The 17,181-nt window shown below is 38.0% G+C and overlaps 1 protein-coding gene across 2 annotated transcripts in view; it reads right to left on the bottom strand.

Annotated features, from left to right (window-relative positions):
* kiaa0753 (KIAA0753 ortholog) overlaps nucleotides 1-17,181 on the bottom strand; it is a 30,034-nt gene that overhangs the window by 9,937 nt on the left and 2,916 nt on the right. The window contains exons 5-15 of one of the 2 annotated variants that reach the window (XM_067450589.1): nucleotides 16,888-17,109; nucleotides 16,612-16,804; nucleotides 16,007-16,170; nucleotides 15,220-15,350; nucleotides 14,977-15,111; nucleotides 14,698-14,787; nucleotides 12,711-12,798; nucleotides 12,036-12,089; nucleotides 11,700-11,870; nucleotides 11,316-11,385; nucleotides 10,633-10,753 (exon numbers count right to left, since the gene is read on the bottom strand). In XM_067450589.1, the coding sequence (XP_067306690.1) occupies nucleotides 10,633-10,753; nucleotides 11,316-11,385; nucleotides 11,700-11,870; nucleotides 12,036-12,089; nucleotides 12,711-12,798; nucleotides 14,698-14,787; nucleotides 14,977-15,111; nucleotides 15,220-15,350; nucleotides 16,007-16,170; nucleotides 16,612-16,804; nucleotides 16,888-17,109 (1,439 nt within the window). Of the gene's footprint in view, nucleotides 1-10,632; nucleotides 10,754-11,315; nucleotides 11,386-11,699; nucleotides 11,871-12,035; nucleotides 12,090-12,710; nucleotides 12,799-14,697; nucleotides 14,788-14,976; nucleotides 15,112-15,219; nucleotides 15,351-16,000; nucleotides 16,171-16,611; nucleotides 16,805-16,887; nucleotides 17,110-17,181 lie in introns of both variants that reach the window. The other variant, XM_067450588.1, reaches the window with a different exon arrangement.

Raw genomic sequence — 17,181 nt, 5'->3', positions numbered from 1 at the left:
AGGGCCAGCGCTGCTATTGTGCAATCACTTCCCCTTTACCGTTCCCGCAAGGCGCCTCTTTGTGCGGCTAATAGAATACCGCTCTGGCTAACAGCTACCTTAAGCGCTTCAAGCCTGCTCTGGCACTCTAGAGAAGTGAGGAATTCACAGCGGCTGGGAGTATAATGTCAAACTTCGAGCAGTTGCACAGTGCGAACAAAAACGGCTGAAAGGACGGTCAAGGTAAGCACTTAATTTAGGCATTCAAATTAAAAGGCGTCCCTTCTGTTAATTTGGCTCTGAAGTCATTTAAGCGAGAAAGGTCATATGAGGTTCTGAAGGAAATGAGCACGCATGCAGTTATGTAAGATTTAAAAAACGAGTATGCACATGCACAGGGAAATGGGCAAAGGCTTTCCAGGCTTCTTCTGTCAAAACAAGCCTGGCAAGGCACAGTGGAGAGCCGAGAATAATGACCAACATTTCTCCCTTTCCTCCTTTCAACACAAGCTCCAGCAGTCACACACAAAAAACAAAACAAAAAAACCCTAAAAATATAAATAAATAAAAACACTGTCAGTGCTCCACATGTGATTTATACGAGCAGACACAATGCTGGGTTGACTTGTGAACACGCTCCAGTGTGTTTGGCAGATAGTATGAGACAAGAGCAATAGGAGAACTTTCTTTAGGGATGCTTAATCAACAATGAGGAAGCCAATAACGACAGGGTAGAAGTTGTTATAACCTATAAAAAAATAACATAGTAGTGAATTTTTCACTTCTCCAGTGCCACAGCATGCCTGAATGGCATTTAGCAGGTTAAAAGTAGGGTAAAGCACCATCTAGTGAAATTCTTCACAGAGAACGTGGACACATTTACAGAAATTAATATTTTCTATTTCTGTTGTGCAACCAGTGAAATCCGATTCACAAGTAAATTACTCTTCAGTTCTTTCAATGAAAAATTGACAAATTAAAATCCAACAGAATCCAAATAAAAACGGATTATTTATGATTATTATTATTAATGGTTATTAATGCATATAATTAATATGCATTTTTCAATTAATTATTTTCAATAAATAAATACCTTATACATAAATAGATACATTTTAATAATACATTCATTTTTTTATATTATCTATTATTTCTAACATAACATTGCATGTGTATGCTGTGCTTTAAATAAAATAAAAAAGTCACATCCAGTGTAGTCCAATTCACAAACAAAATGTCTGAAAATTCAGCACACTGGTTTGAATCAATCTCATAAATCATTCACTCAATAAAATCACTAAATCTAAAAAATACAGGTTGTTCAGTTAAAGATACACATTTGAAACAAGTATGCTTATTTATGGTAATAAATAAATGTTAATAAATTACGTTTTTACATTATATAAATAATGTACATTTTTCATACAAAACATTGCAGTTGTGTCATTCTTAGGTTGCACGATCAAAACATTATCAACATTTTAATAAATATTAAAGTTCTTTGGAAGGAATACAGAATGGACCAGAAAAGCAGCAGACCACAGGATAGACGAACACCGTTTGACTTCAACAGACAGGAGTGATATAATGGAGAAAGGCAGCTGTAATAAGACTGTGCAAACAGAAATGAGACGTGTAAAAGTCAGTGGATGAGATTCTGGACGACCAATGCTCTATCAATATTCAGAAGCCGGAGATCAAAACCAATAAAGCTAAAGGGCTCCAGTTTGCTGCTTTTCATCCAGTGAGAGGGCCATCACCAGGAGCAAGGTTACAATCGAGGAGCCGGACAGGGAGAGGGAGAAAAAGAAAGATGGCGGTATGAATTAAAAGGCTAGAGAACAGAGAATGAAGATCAAACCGAAAGAGGCAGCCTCACCATGAGCTCTGCATTGATCTCTTTGAGCTTTGAATGAGAAGTGGGGGATCAGACACTCTCTTAGATGTGTTGTCACACTATTGAGTTTTGGGCGGATGTAGACACAGGACATTATAAGATATCACCACTTATGAACTTATATCACTCCTTTATGATTCTGATCCTGATACTCCCCTTTTAGAAAACCTCATTCAGTGAGCGTTTGTGTTGCACAGTGTAAAAGATTCGATAGCACTATACTGCAAAAAAAAAAAAAAAATTAAAAAAGGAGGAAAATTGCATAAGATTATAAGACTTGTTTTCAAAGTTAACTGTACAGCAATCTATTTATGTTGTCTTTTTATGTTGTACTTATTGAAGAGTCTTCTTTCCTTGTCTTGGAATTAGCAGAATGGTTGTCAGTTAATATTGCTGATTGTATAGTCACTGGAATAGGACAGCATAAATACAGTATGTGACAACTCTCTTATTAATTATAGTAAATGTATCTACTGCTCAAATGTATGAAAGGGGGTAGTCAATCATATTAAAGGGATACTTCACCGCTTTTTCATATTAAACTGTTATTCCCTTAACTAAGCCCAGTTAATACACACCTCTCTTTTGTCTCAGTGCGTGCACTTCGCTCTGACGCGCGGTGACGATCTGATAGCATTTAGCTTAGCCCACTAAGCCCAGTTCATTCACTATGGTACCGAACAGAGATCAAGTTAGAAGCGACCAAACACCTTCAGGGTTTCCCAATTTAAATACAGTTACATAAATAGTTGAACGACCTTAGTATGGTGACACAAAATAAAATGTGGTGCTTTTCTTAGCGGGTTAAATAGGACAACTATAATGTATGGCGGAATAGCACTTCTGTGAGTACTTCGACTCAGTGCAGTAAAAAGTCATGCCTGAAAAATCCCCCCTCACATCTCTCTCTCCCGCTCTCATTTCCATCAATAGGGTGAGGAGGAGATGTGAGGGAGATCTTTTTATTTATTTATATATTTACATATATATACTTTATATATATATACACACACCATTTTAACTGCTTAATACTTTTATGGAAACCATGATGCATTTGTTTTCATGGTTCTTTAATGAAAATAAAGTTTTGTAACATTAGAAATGTTGTTACTCTCACTTCTGAACAATTTAATGTGTCCTTGCTGAATGCATACTTTATAAAAATAAAACAAAACAATTTTTGCCTATTTTCCAAAATGTAGTAACTCGCTACATCTCTCAAACGACTTCTTATTTTTCAACCTCTCCTCTACAACCACCAGTAATACTTGTAACACCCACTTTTACTCAATGTGGTAAAATCAAAAGCAGTTCGTCGCACTCGACATGAACGGCCATAGTAGTAGTAGTAGGTAAAATCAAATCCAGTGCAATGTTTCAAATGCCATTTTATGTTAAAATTAAATATCAACCTATATGGAAAAAAGTGGTGCAAAAATTGTCTTTTACATGAGAATCCACATTAGTGACATCCTCTCTGTCTGTGTATTTTTTTGAAGTATTGATGGTGAAGGAGCGCACTAGAATGGAAGAGGAGTGGCTGGTGATTTTAGTGCACAGATTTGTCTGTTGATGCTTTTACTGCTGCATCAAATGATACTTGACTCTACAATCCACTGATAGAAAAATCCAAATAAATCACAGGGAGAGAAAAAACGAGAAGCAAAAACATGTATTGAGTTTCATTATAAATCGGGCACGATGATTGATTATGTTCCAGCAGAGGGTTTTAGCTTCTCCCCCAGGTCCTCTAACACCCCGTTCCTCAAGCCAAAGTGATTCTTGGAATAATAATAATAATAATAAAGCTAAAAAGCAAAGCCACATGGACAGCACTCTATTGTGCTGGAGTAAAGAGACACATTGCATCTTTGCAACGAGTCTAGCAGTGATAAATGAACGGTGTGCAGCCTTCTGAATCAGAGTATAAATCCCAAATCAGTTTGTGCCATTTACAAACTCCACAGTGTTTCCGTTTCAAACAGTGTGTTGCCTTCACAGGTAATCAGAGATTAGACAACAAATAATAAGCTCTTCGTGCTAATCAACATCAAGGCCCAATATCCGCTCCTTAAATTACCTCCCATGAGCATCTGCTAAACCACCATAAAGCCCCCTCTAGTGGCACAATGCACACACAAATAACATTTACTGGTTTCACATCATAAATCCTTTGTTCGGCCTTGGCCTTTAGTTGCTGTACTAAAAGCAGAGTAATTACCATAATGCTCTGCATAATTCATTTTCCACTAGTTTTATCTTTCTCGGGCACATCCGCCTAATAACAGTCCATTCTGATGTAAATAAGCTGCAAAAAGGATGTTAAATGCTCACTGAGAGTTTGATTGAACCATTAAGTTGATTCCAGTATATAGAACTGTAATATCAGGAGAGAATTAACGACGGAGGCTGGAAGAATAAATGAGAATAAGAGACAGCTGATTAGTAGATTGACTGTAACTTTCTGGTCAAGAGTGTAATGTCCATTTTCGTTGCTTTTAAATGCGCAACAGCTGCCAAGTTTTCATTATACTGTGCGAGGATGACGAAGGCAGATATGGACACTTCTTTTGGATGGATTAGCCGAGAATAAGCTGCAAAAAGCTTTTAGTGACAGCAATTTTCTAAGTCAAAGAAATAAAATATTGCATTAGTTGGCCAGCTGGCAACTTTTCATGAGCAGACAAGGATCCTGAAGGGATGTCAAGATTTTGTCCTTTAAAGTAAGGTGATAGTAGTGAGTGTAATACAACTTGCTTTGTATACAAGCAACTGCTATGATTACTACAAACTATAGTGTTGTTGAAACAAAAATCAGACCTTACTCTAACTAGACTAGATAGAGGCAGATGATTCGCTGTGGCGACCCCTGAAGGGAACAAACGAAAGAAAAGGAAGAAGACTCTTGAATTTGGTTCAACAAATTTGTACTTGATCGTGTACTTGACATGAAGTGATGCACCTGATGTAGTGACTAAAGGACAGGTGTACTAACTTTTTCCATGCAAAATTGGGTATTTCTGTTAAGTTATACAAATCATTACAAAATTATCATTATGATCAAAATAGCAATATTACAAAATGAAAATGTATATTCCAAGTGTCCTTATACAACTTTTATCTAGGAACATGAAATTGAAATCCATTATGTTATAAAAAAGAAAATACATTACATACATTTTTATGTAGTGTGTGAATTTTTGCAATTACATAATGTATAGTACAATTCAAGAGCTTGAGCATGTACATATTGTGAAAATAAATTCTATGTTTTTATATCTAAACTACGTTCGTGTGAAAATGTTAGGACACCCTATTGAATTTCATGGTTTTCTGTATCAGGACATTAAAAAAAAATCATCTAGTGCTTGACAGGTCCTAAAATTTGGAAATTTTACACGGTGCCATTATTTATTTAGCAAAAATGAAGTCGAGATGGAAAAACCATGGGTGACAAAGCTAGTACACGGTATCATTCAGTTGCCTGTTGATCCACTTTTAGCGGCAATAACTTGAAGTAATCATTTCATGCGTGATTTATCAGTCTCTCACATCATTCTGGAGGGATTTTGGTCCGCTCTTCTTTACAACGCTGCTTCAGTTTATTGAGGTGTGAGGGCATTTGTTTATGCACAGCTCTTGTCGCAGCATTTCAGTCAGGATTAGGTCTGGACTTCGCCTGGGCTATTGCAACACCTTCATTATTTTCTTTTTCAACCAGTCTGTTGTAGATTTGCTGGTGAGCTTGGGATCATTGTCATGTTGCATGACCCAATTTCAGCCAGGCTTTAGCTGTCGGACAGATGGCCTCACATTTTACTCTAGAACACTTTGGTATACAGAGGAGTTCATGGTCGACTCAATGACTGTGAGGCGTCCATGTCCTGAGGCTACAAAACAAGCCCAAAATCATCACCCTCTCCACCAGCATGCTTGAGGTGTTTGTGCCAAACATCTCCACTTTGGTCTCGTCTGTCCAAAGGACATTGTTCTAGTAGTCTTAAGGTTTGTCCAGATGCAACTTTGCAAACCTAAGTCGTGCTGCCATGTTCATTTTTTTAGAGAGAAGAGACTTTCTTCTGGCAACCCTTCCAAACATGACAAACATGACCATCTTTTTCAAATTGTACTGTCATGAACTTTAACATTATTGAGAGTGTGAGGTGTAGTTCTTGGGTTGTTTGCAATTTTTCTGAGGATTACACAGTCTGATCTTAGGGTGAATTTGCTGGGACATTCACTAATTAGAAGATTGTGGTATGTTTTGAATGACTTCCACTTGTGAATAATCTTCCTCACTGTAGAATCATGGACTTTAATTTTGAAATGACCTTGTAACCCTCCGCAGATTAAGATCATAGCTGATGTCTTTCCAACTTGGCATTGTGTTAACACACACCTGAATGCTCCAGACCATCAAACTACCGGAACTTCAGCTTTTATAGAGCTGATTGCACTTGCTGGTGATCATTAAATCAAAGGTACTGTTACCTACCCTCTTAATTCCTATGCTAACAGTAAGAGTGTCCTAACATTGTCACCCATGGCTTTATCGTTTTGCCTTTATTTTTGCTAAAAAAAATAATGATACGCCGTGATGTCATGTGTTGTTGTTTCTCTGAGGTTTTAGTTTCCAAAATGTAAGACCTGCCAAGGACCAGAAGATTTTTTTATTACGCCCTGATACAGAAAATCCTGGAATTCAATAGGGTATCCTAACATTTTCACATTACTGTATATAACAAAATACATACTACATTTTACTGGTCAATAAATAATTAATAGTTTAGTTCGGCTAAAAATGAAAATACTGTCATTAATCACTTACCCTCCTGTCGTTCGACACCTGTAAGACCTCCGTTCATCTTTGGAACACAAATGAAGATATTTTTGTTGAAATCCGAAGACTCAGAAAGGCCTCCACTGGCAACAATCTTGTTTCCTCTCCCAAGATCCATAAAGGGTACTTAAGATGTTGTTAAAAAGTCCATCTCACTACAGTGGTTCGACAATAATTTTATGACGCAACAAGAATAGTTTTTGTGCACAAAAAAAACAACAACTAAATAACAACTTATGTAGTGATGGCCGATTTCGAACCACCGCTCCGTAAAGCTTCGTAGCTTTATTAATCAGCGTATTGATTAAGGATTCGGATCACTTAAGAGATTTCAGCAGTTTGGCGGTTTGACACGCGATCCGAATCATGAATCGATACACTGAGTCATTAAGCTCTGAGGCTTCAGGAAGACATGTGTACACAGTTTTGAATTCAGCCCATCACTATAGAAGTTGTTATTTAGGGTTTTTTGTGCACAAAAACTATTCTCTTCACTTCATAAAATGGTTGTAGAACTACTGTAGTGAGATGGGCTTTGAAACAATGTCTTGAGTGCCTTTTATGGGTCTTGAGAGAGGAAATGACATTGGTGTCAATGAAGGCCTTCCTGAGTTATCGGATTTCACCAAAAAATATCTTAATTTGTGTTCCAAAGATGAACAGAGGTCTTACTGGTCTGGAAGAGCATGAGGGTGAGTAATTAATGACAGAATTTTCATTTTTGGGTAACTAACCTTTTAAAATGAATACTTGTATTCAGCAAGGATGCATTCAATTGATCAAAACAGACAGTAGATATTTGTAATATTATAAAAGATTTCTATTTCAAATAAATGCTTTTCTTTCTGTTCATCAAAGAATCTTGAAAAATTGTATCACAGTTTCCTCAAACAATTTAAGCAGCACAACTGAAATGCAACTGAAATGTTTCTTGAGCACCAAATCAGCATATTAGAATGATTTCTGAAGGATCGTGTGACTGAAGACTGAAGTAATGAATGCTGAAAATTCAGCTAAAATACATTACAATAGTAAACAGTTATTTAAAATGGCAATACATTTAACAAAATGCCTTTTTTATCAAAAAAATGCAGCCTTCTTTCAAATATTCAAAAATCCTTTAATGTGATTTCTCTCCTAGACAACTGTCAGTATAACTGATAGACCCTTGATCCCTGTATCTCTTTCAGTCACTGCAGCTCACTGGATTTCTCCAGAGGGGTCTTAATCGCTGTCACAGACATTGCTCATGTTTCAACAGACACATAAAAAGAATAGCCTCCTCGTGCAGTGACATTTCAGAGCCAGTGTTTTCTGCCAGCATTAAGTGACTAGCTAAGGATAAATAAATCCAAATAAAGGTTCAGTCAGGGCAGTGGGGAGTACCCAAGACCCACGCAGTTTCAATTCTCAGCAGCCTGTGACATCCATTGCCCTAATACCCATAGCGAGTGCACTGGAATATAAGGAGAATAAACAAATCTCCAAGTGAGCCTAATCATTCCTTATGGCCACCATCTGGGATGGTAATTGGCTGTTTACATGTAGAGGTATTGTAACACAAATATTACTATAAAAGGACTACAGTGCCTTGTCCTCTCTATCTGTACCAGTTCCAGATTGAAGTTGGTGCCATTTTTTTGTTTTTGACAAAGAGTCAGTGAAGCATGATGCTCACTGACCTGAGACCAGTGAACAAATTCCCAACACTGCAGCACTGTATAGTAACAGAGAGGCAGCAAAAGGAGGCAGCCGTTTACCATATCTATCCATCCCTCCATATCAATATATAAGTATATAAGTATACAGTATATAGTATTGTATTTATTATTGTAATGTGCACTCTTTCTATGCTAAAGTAGCATTCTCCACTTTAGTATGGAGACACATATTCAGTTTTAAAGGTGCCCTGGAAGGAAAAATTGAATGAACCTTGCCATAGTGAAATAATAATAGTTCAGTACATGGACATCACGTACTGCGAGTCTCAAACACCATTGCCCCCTACTTCTTATGTAAATCTCGTGCATGAAAAACACCACGGAAAAATAATGGATTCACAACATAACGCCAACCGTGATGCAATCATTGGGGATCATTAATATGTACGCCCCCAGCATTTGCATCTGTCCAAACATGTTCATTGTCAGGCGCAACAGACGGAGCCGAATCATCGGGACTGCAGGTAAACAAACAGCACAGGAGGAAAGCAAAAACGGCAGCTCTCATGACACGTCATGTTCCAGGCTGTGCAGGGGCGTGAGGACTTTTCAACAGTCATGGTTGAGGTTTATTTTAATTGGATACCATAACAATTTAATTCAAAATCGTTCGTTTGTTCGGCCCATTTCAAGCAAGCTGCGCTCAGTGTCTTTAACTGAAGAAAGGGGCAACCATATTCCTGCAAGCAGTAAGTAGTGATTTATCCACTTATTGACTAGCTGTTTAAACAATTTCTAATTAAATTTAAAGTTTCTTATAGAGACCGCATTGTCGAGATGACGCAAGATGCTAGTACAGTAACAATAGGAAACTCCAAGTACCATACAAAACTAAATAGTGTGTCTAATGACAAAGGTTGACAACCGTAGATACGTTGCTTACAGATCGTTCACTCGATCCTTCTAGCAAACGTCACCTTTTCCACCATATAAGTTAAAACGAGACATTTGACAAGGCTTTTCAAGCACTAGAGCTCTTTCTCTTGCGCGGATGATCTGAAGATACCAATAAACAAGTAGGCTGCATTTTATTAATCTCCATTTGAGATGTGCTGCTTAAAGTGTCATTCAGTCGGTCTGTGTGCTGTCAGGATGGTCAGGACTCACGAGCCGCTTCACTGAACAGCTGAGAGCTGCTGAAATAAGCCAATCAGAGCAGAGCTCAACATTATTATTCATGACTTCCAAATAAGGCAAAACCAGAGCATTACATCCTAGGGACAATTTATAGGGTTGTAAATGGACCTGTAAAACTGTATCTGGACAATTTTTGCCCTTAAATAAGCCACATACCCTCTATGTAGATGGAATATTCAGGTGAGTGAGATCATTCAATGATTCAGAAACTCAAGAGTTTGAGTCGTTTTGAACAACTCAGCGATATATACTATTACACATACACATACTGCATGCTCTCTACTCTTCACTGTCACACTTGCACCTCTATACTAGTTTGTACATAATATTTTGTATTGCAGCACTCATAATGATTTGTTTGTTGTCGCTTTGATAAAAACTTTTGCTACATGAATAAATGCAAATATAAATTATTGAAATGTGAGCTGATCATTTTAGTCAATATGTAGCAGAGCGAATGCACACTTGAAAGCCTTGTAGACGCTGCTGTAATTCCCTGAGATTAGACATGAGATGGTGCTTTGAAGTTTGTTTAGACATTGTGCTCCTATGTTGAGAGAGGAAAAGAAAGTGGAGGCCGAATGTTTACACTGCGTTCACAGAGCTGAAGGGCCTCACTGTGAGCTGAAGCCGAAGAGGAGAAAGCATTTTAATCTTCTAATGCATCTATTGAACCTGTTCCACTAAATTTCCCATCTCACTCATTTTAGGCAACTCTCACGCCCTCAAGACTGTCCCTATTTATTCTTTTATTTTCCTCATTCATTTACTGAGCCACAGCTGCTGCCAAAGATTTGGGCAGAAAGAAGCGAGGCTCCCGCTCTCTCTTGGCAGAACTACAGAAGGAGGGGGTGGAGGGAGAGACAGTTTTAAGATTTTGATTTCCTTGTGGCTGTTATTGAATTCTCCCAAAACAGACAGATATTGCAGTGCAAAAAAAATTTGGTCAATGTGCTCTTCTGCAAATTCAAGTGAAGACTGGTTAAATTGTGACTGATTGAAATGTGCTTGGCGTATATGCAGTCAATCCACTCTAAAATCAGACGACAGTCACTCACCCAGTCTCCACTGGCTTTTGCAGGAGGATGTCGGCTGTGCCGGGTGCCTTCAGGACTGGTTTCGTCAGTCGGATTGGCTGAGGAGAGGTTGGCCTGGAGCTGGAAATATTCCTCGGAGTGTCTGCAACACACAGGACGTGTTACACTGCTGCCATCTGGTGGATACCACTGTCATGTCAGCCAAACACAATGCAGAGCACATACTTGTATCTCTCTCCAAGGACAAAGTGTAGAGACTGACCTTTTAACGCTCTCTAAAGGACAACTGATAACTAATTTTGTCAGTCTTAAGGACCGTTCACACCAAGTACGATAACTATAAATATAATCACAACTATAAAGATAACTATATTAAGCATCCACACCAACGGTATCGTTCTGTTTATTATAAGTGCATGCTTGTCTGCAGCTTTAAATGCTTGAGCTCATTAAAGCAGGCTGTCAATGTTTTTATCGTTCATCAGCTGGATAAAATTGTTCTGAAAGTGATTCCAATTACATCGTTTCACTGTGCTATTACCGTTATAGCTGTGGTGTGAACTCTGCTATTCTTTAATATTGAGAACGATTTTTAGAATTATACATGTATCGCTATCTTAATAGTTATTGTCTCTGTGTGTAAATGCCTTTACTATGTACTGTGAATGTGAGTGGCCTGTGGGGGTCCTGTGTCTCACCCGTACCTTTTTCCCAAATGAGAGGGTCCGAGTATGTGATCATAGCAAAGCGTCGACGCACATCTTCCTGGTCTCTCTGAGAAACAAAATAGAGCTTTGTGTGACACGCGAGTTAATACTCCAGTTTAATTTATTTATTTAACCAATCAAAGTGATGCAAAGAAAATATCCTCCAGGAAAAGAAAAACGAATAATAAAAATAAAATGCCAAATATAAATTACTATTTTAAATGTTAACAACATAATAATAATAATAATAATAATAATAATAATAATAATAAAACAATCTATAATCTACCAAATTCAGTCCATTACATTACAAAATGTGTGGCATCACTCTAAACTCACAGATCTTAAAATCAACAGTATCTTTAGCTCCTACACACTGACCTCCATCTCTTCCATCCTCAGCAACATGCTCTCTAATGTGGGCCCCCGCAGCTGCCTCTCAGCATCAGTCTCGGCCACCTGCTGCCTCTCAGTCACCCACAGAGCTTGAGCTGCGTCTTCTAGAAGATCATCCAGAAGAGCTTCGCTCAGGACATCTGCTCTGGCCCCAGGCTGCCAGCATTTACAACACAGCGTAGAACAGATATTATTATTTGTTAAGTATGTTCAAATAAATCCTTCTCACATTTTCTTTTTTATGTGAAATTTTGTAAAATGAATATGGATTGAAAAGTCAGTGCTCATCAAAACGAGAGTAAAAGTATGGGAGTTTCTCACCTTATCTGCAACCTTCGATTGCTCTCTGAGATTGTCACTTCCTGCTTCGATTACCTGCCGTACAAGTATGAGACAGAAATAAACAAATGACTGTCTATTCACATCAATGCCAACATGCAAGCACAACAGCTGTTCACAACATGCCTGAGGGGAAGAACATAAAAATATTGGCGGGGAATGGCACAATGGTAGACTTAAAACCTCTTGCTGAGACTCGCTGGACCCTATCATACACCCGGCACAATGCAATGCCAGGTGCAATGCAAGTGGTTTTTGCTAGTTTTGGCCTGACACTGTTATCATTTTCACATCCAGCGCTGCGTTGTTTAAATACCAAATGCATTCGTTGCTCATCTAAAAACTGTGTGTTCAGACACATTGTCGGTGCGTTGCTATTTTGAGGTAACTGAAAAATAATAATATTCAATATTCACAAATAACTTGTGCTATTTAAAGAGCACATTAGTAAAATGCACACAATGTGCACATATTATGTGCACAAATATGTGCAAAACTTGCTAACACTGCTTATTACACACACAGGGATGAGCAGCAGTACACTTTTTTTTTTAAATATTAAAAACAAAATGATTCCTGTCTGGAGAAGCGCTCAGTCTTTTCATGTCTCTTCAGACATTATTTTAAAAAAAGAAACAGAAAAAATAATGTGTTTACCTGTGCTCGATCCAACAAAGGTTGAATTCTCTCTTTAGCGGCCCGCTCAGCTTTTTCCGCCCATTGTGTCGGCGAGCCCACTGTGGTCCTACCATGGCCACATACACATAACATGCAATCAAAAATTTAGGGAAACTTTCCAAGGATTTTTTTTTTTTTTTACTAACATGTAGTTACAGTGCATCTGGAAAGTATTCACAGTGCTTCACTTTTTCCAAAAAAAATTGTGTTACAGCCTTATTCCAAAATGGATTAAATTCATATTTTTCCTTAGTTCTACAAACAATGTCCCATAATGACAACATGAAAGAAGTTTGTTTACAAAAATTTGCAAATTTGTAAAAATAAAAAAAATAAAACAGGATTTTTTTTTACACATGTAAATAAGTATTCACACTTAAAATTGAGCCCAGGTGCATCGTTTTACCACTGATCATCCTTAAGATGTTTCTGCAACTTGATTGGAGTCCACCTGTGGTAAATTCAGTTGATTAGACATGATTTGGAAAGGCACACACCTGTCTATATAAGGTCCCACAGTTAACAGTGCATGTCAGAGCACAAACCAAGCCATTAGGTCCAAGGAATTGTCTGTAGACCTCCGAGACAGGATTGTATCGAGGCATAGATCTTGGGAAGGGTACAGAAAGAATTCCGCAGTATTTGCAATCCAAACTGAGCAATCCTGGGGAGAATTACTTTAGTAAGGGAGGTGACCAAGAACCCGATTGTCACTCTGACAGTGCTCCAGCATTTCTCTGTGGAGAGAGGAGAACCTTCCAGGAGAACAACCATCTCTTCAGCACTCCACCAATATGGTGGCCAGAAGTCACATGTTAGCCAATCTGGAGTTCGCCAAAAGGCACCTAAAGGACTCGCAGACTATGAGAAACAAAATTCCCTGGACTGATAAAAAAAAGATTGAACTCTTTGGCCTGAATGGAAAGCGTCATATCTGGAAGAAACCAGGAACCACTCATCACCTGTCTAATACCATCCGTACAGTAAAGCATGGAGGTGGCAGCATCATGCTGTCATCCTTGATGAAAACCTGCTCCAGAGTCTGGACCTAACACTGTGGTTAAGGTTCACCTTCCAACAGGACAAGGACCCTAAGCACACAGCCAAGATATCAAAAAAATGGCTACAGGACAACTCTGTGAATGTCCTTTAGTGGCCCAGCCAGAGTCCAGACTTGAACCAGATTTAAGATCTTAAAATGGCTGTGCACTGATGCTCCTCATCCAACCTGATGGAGATTGAGAGGTCCTGCAAAGAATAATAGGAGAAACTGCCCAAAAATAAGTGTGCCAAGCTTGTAGCATCACACTCAAAAAGACTTGAGGCTGTAATTGGTGCCAAAGGTGTTTCAACAAAGTATTGACCAAAGGCTGTGAATACTTATGTACATGTCATTTTTTTTGTATTTTTATTTTAAATAAATTTGCTAGGTAAAAAAAAAAAAAACGTATTTAATGTTGTCATTATGGGGTATTGTTTGTAGAATTGAGTAACATAATAATGCATTTAATCCATTTTGGAATAAGGCTGTAACATAACAAAATGTGGGAAAAAGTGAAGTGCTGTGAATTCTTTCCGGATGCACTGCATTACATGCGATCCAACAAAGCAATCCAACATGTCTACTACATACAAAGGACTGACAGATTTTGGCCTACATATAAAAAAGTTAAATGTAGTGGTATATTTATTAAGTTAAATTAACTACACAGATGGATGACTTGAGACAAAAAAAAAACACAAATTAATTTCCAGCTAGTTTGTCTAGATCTGGATTTTCATAAATCATTATTCAAGTAGCCCCAAAGTAAATAGATTGTCAACTTCCATTTTGATTGCATCCAATTAAATTCTGCATGAGCTCATTTTAATTAACTAAATTAAACAAGAACAATAATTCATTTTTTGTGTGCACAGTTCATTGAACCACTGGTTAACTATAATAATGAATCAGCTGCTGTTGTACCGGAGTTTGTTAATGCGGTCAGTCTCTTCTTTACTCAGACGATTCAGTTCTCTCAGTCTGTCTGTAGTCACCCGGTCCAACCAGGCTTGCCTATTGCAAATAAACATACACAACCAAGAACATTTACTGCGGTCACATAAACAACAGCGAACATGGGCATCTCACAGTTGAGGATTTATAACGGAGTTATAAAGTTTATATAAACTGCGCACAGTCATAATTATTTAGAAATTATATTTTTATTTCTTTGGATATTATAAGAGAGGATTCCTGACATACCTGAGGGCTTCATTTTGGGCTTGTTTTCTATCATGTGATGAAGGGCTGAGCTGTGTACTGGTCTGTGGCTTCTGTTTTACTGGGCTCTTTTGAGGTGAGAACAGACATCTGGGCTCTGGTCGGCTGGACACAGCACTACACGTGTATATAAATACATTTTGAACACAAATGTTAAAGCATATCAAGTCTTGTGTGCAAGACAAATATAAATAAGTAATGCATAAAAGGGCTGGATGTGCAGACCGTGGGCGAGGAGGAGAGTGAGGAGATGTTGGCATCCAAGGCACAGTGGCCTCTTTCTGGGGTACCTGGTTTTCTCTCAGTCGGGATGAGACAGTGGGCTGCTGAAAGCTGACATCACGAAGATGACCCGCCTGCAGAATTTGAGGTATAGTGTCTTTTATCATTTAGATTTTTTTGAAAACTGTCATCGAAAATCATCAAAAAGCAGATATCTTTAAATATATGCTTTTGTTAACAAGTTTGGAGTTGTTTTGATTTTTTTTTGTTTATAAAAGAAGTCTCTCATGCTCATCAAGGCTGCATTTATTTGCAGAAATATTATGAAATATTATTCATTATTTAGTAATTTTAAGTTAAGTTCATTACTGTGATAGCAAAGCTGAATTTTCAGAATCATTACTCCAGTCTTCAGTCACATGATCCTTCAGAAATCATTCCAATATGCTGATTTGCTGCTCAAGAAATTATTTTCAATGTTGAAAACAGTTGTGCTGCTTAATATTTTTTGTGGAAACCATGGTTTTCATTTCATTTTATTCAGGATTATTTGACGTTCAAGAGAACAGTATTTATTTTAGATAAATCTTTTGTAACAATATAAATGTTTAACTGCTACTTTTGACCAATTTGTTGCCTGGTAAAATTGTGAATTAGTTTAAAAAAAAGAAAAAAAGAATGGTAATCACATTCAAATAAAATAAAAAAGCACTACAGTGGTAAAGTTCTACAAAACTTACTATAACTAAACTAACATCAATAATTGAAAAATAAAAGAAAAAACCTTAACATGGTCTGGGTTGATGGCACTGGTAGTTTTGTTGGGTTTCTGTGCTTCTGCCTCACTGAGTTTTTGATGATGCATGAGGCTCTCTAGTCCTGCCTTCAGAACTTCACTGCGCTCCTTCACCAAGGCCTGTGAAGTCTTGTGGGACTTCCCTGGCAGTCTGCTGCCTGCATACATTAACAAAAATCTCTGATTTTCTTTTGCAATACCCTGAAATCAAATACCTACACAGGGAACAACCAAAATCACTCTACAAATTGCTTTCACATGAAATAATAAATAGGCACAGACAAGTATTTGTACATTTTTAGACCATCTAGGTCACATATTAAAAGATATGTTAAAAATGTTTAAAAACATTTTTTTTAAATAAAAGCTGCTATAACTTTTGTAAGAAGAAGTGTGCATGTGCTTAAAATAAATGCCACTTGTTTTGATGTTTTTTATATAATAAAAAGACGTTCAGACTTTTAAGTGTGGCTTAAGTGTCCGAATACTTTTTGGGGGGCCCTGCGCATACAGATAAAACGCCACAAAGCTTTATGAAAAATGAACGCTTTGAAAAATGAACGCTGAAAAATGAAAAATTCTTCGTCATCATGACTCACCACCAGGCTTTTTTGCAGCAGCTGACTTTCGGGGTCTTCGTGAGGTCCTCTCAGCTGGGCGTCTGGCAGGACGGGGAGGGGACATGCTGTGGGCTCTGACCCGGCAAGAAGTCTTTTCCACTGGGTTGACAATATGCAAATCTACATCTCTTTTCCTGGGTTCTTCCTGCTTACTGAGTGCTGAGTCAAGCATCTGAGGAATAAAAAACAACACACCATTAAATAAGTGTTTTGAATACAGTTTTGCATTTATACAGTGTGTGTTGAATTCATCACCTCTAATTTCTGCAGGATGTCGAGGGCTGTCTCTGGTACGGCAGATCCTTGTCCCACCTGCACTTTGGCTGAGCAGAGAGAGAGTTGGCGAATCAGCTGTCCCAGCTCTTTACAGTGGGTGGGCACTCTGCTCTCCATAGGGTCCGACAGCTGGTTGATAAAAACCTGCATGGCTCTTACAGCTCCCCTGTGTGCAGCAGCCAGTCTGTCCATTGCTCTGGACTGAGAAGACAACCATAGAAACATTTAAAGCCCCCGTCTCATTTCTTGCACTTCAAAATCAAGCTAAAATGA

This window comes from Pseudorasbora parva, chromosome 8 (assembly GCF_024679245.1).
Source record: "Pseudorasbora parva isolate DD20220531a chromosome 8, ASM2467924v1, whole genome shotgun sequence".
Classification (NCBI taxonomy): Eukaryota; Metazoa; Chordata; class Actinopteri; order Cypriniformes; family Gobionidae; genus Pseudorasbora; species Pseudorasbora parva.
This window is presented reverse-complemented; position numbering and strand designations above follow the sequence as displayed.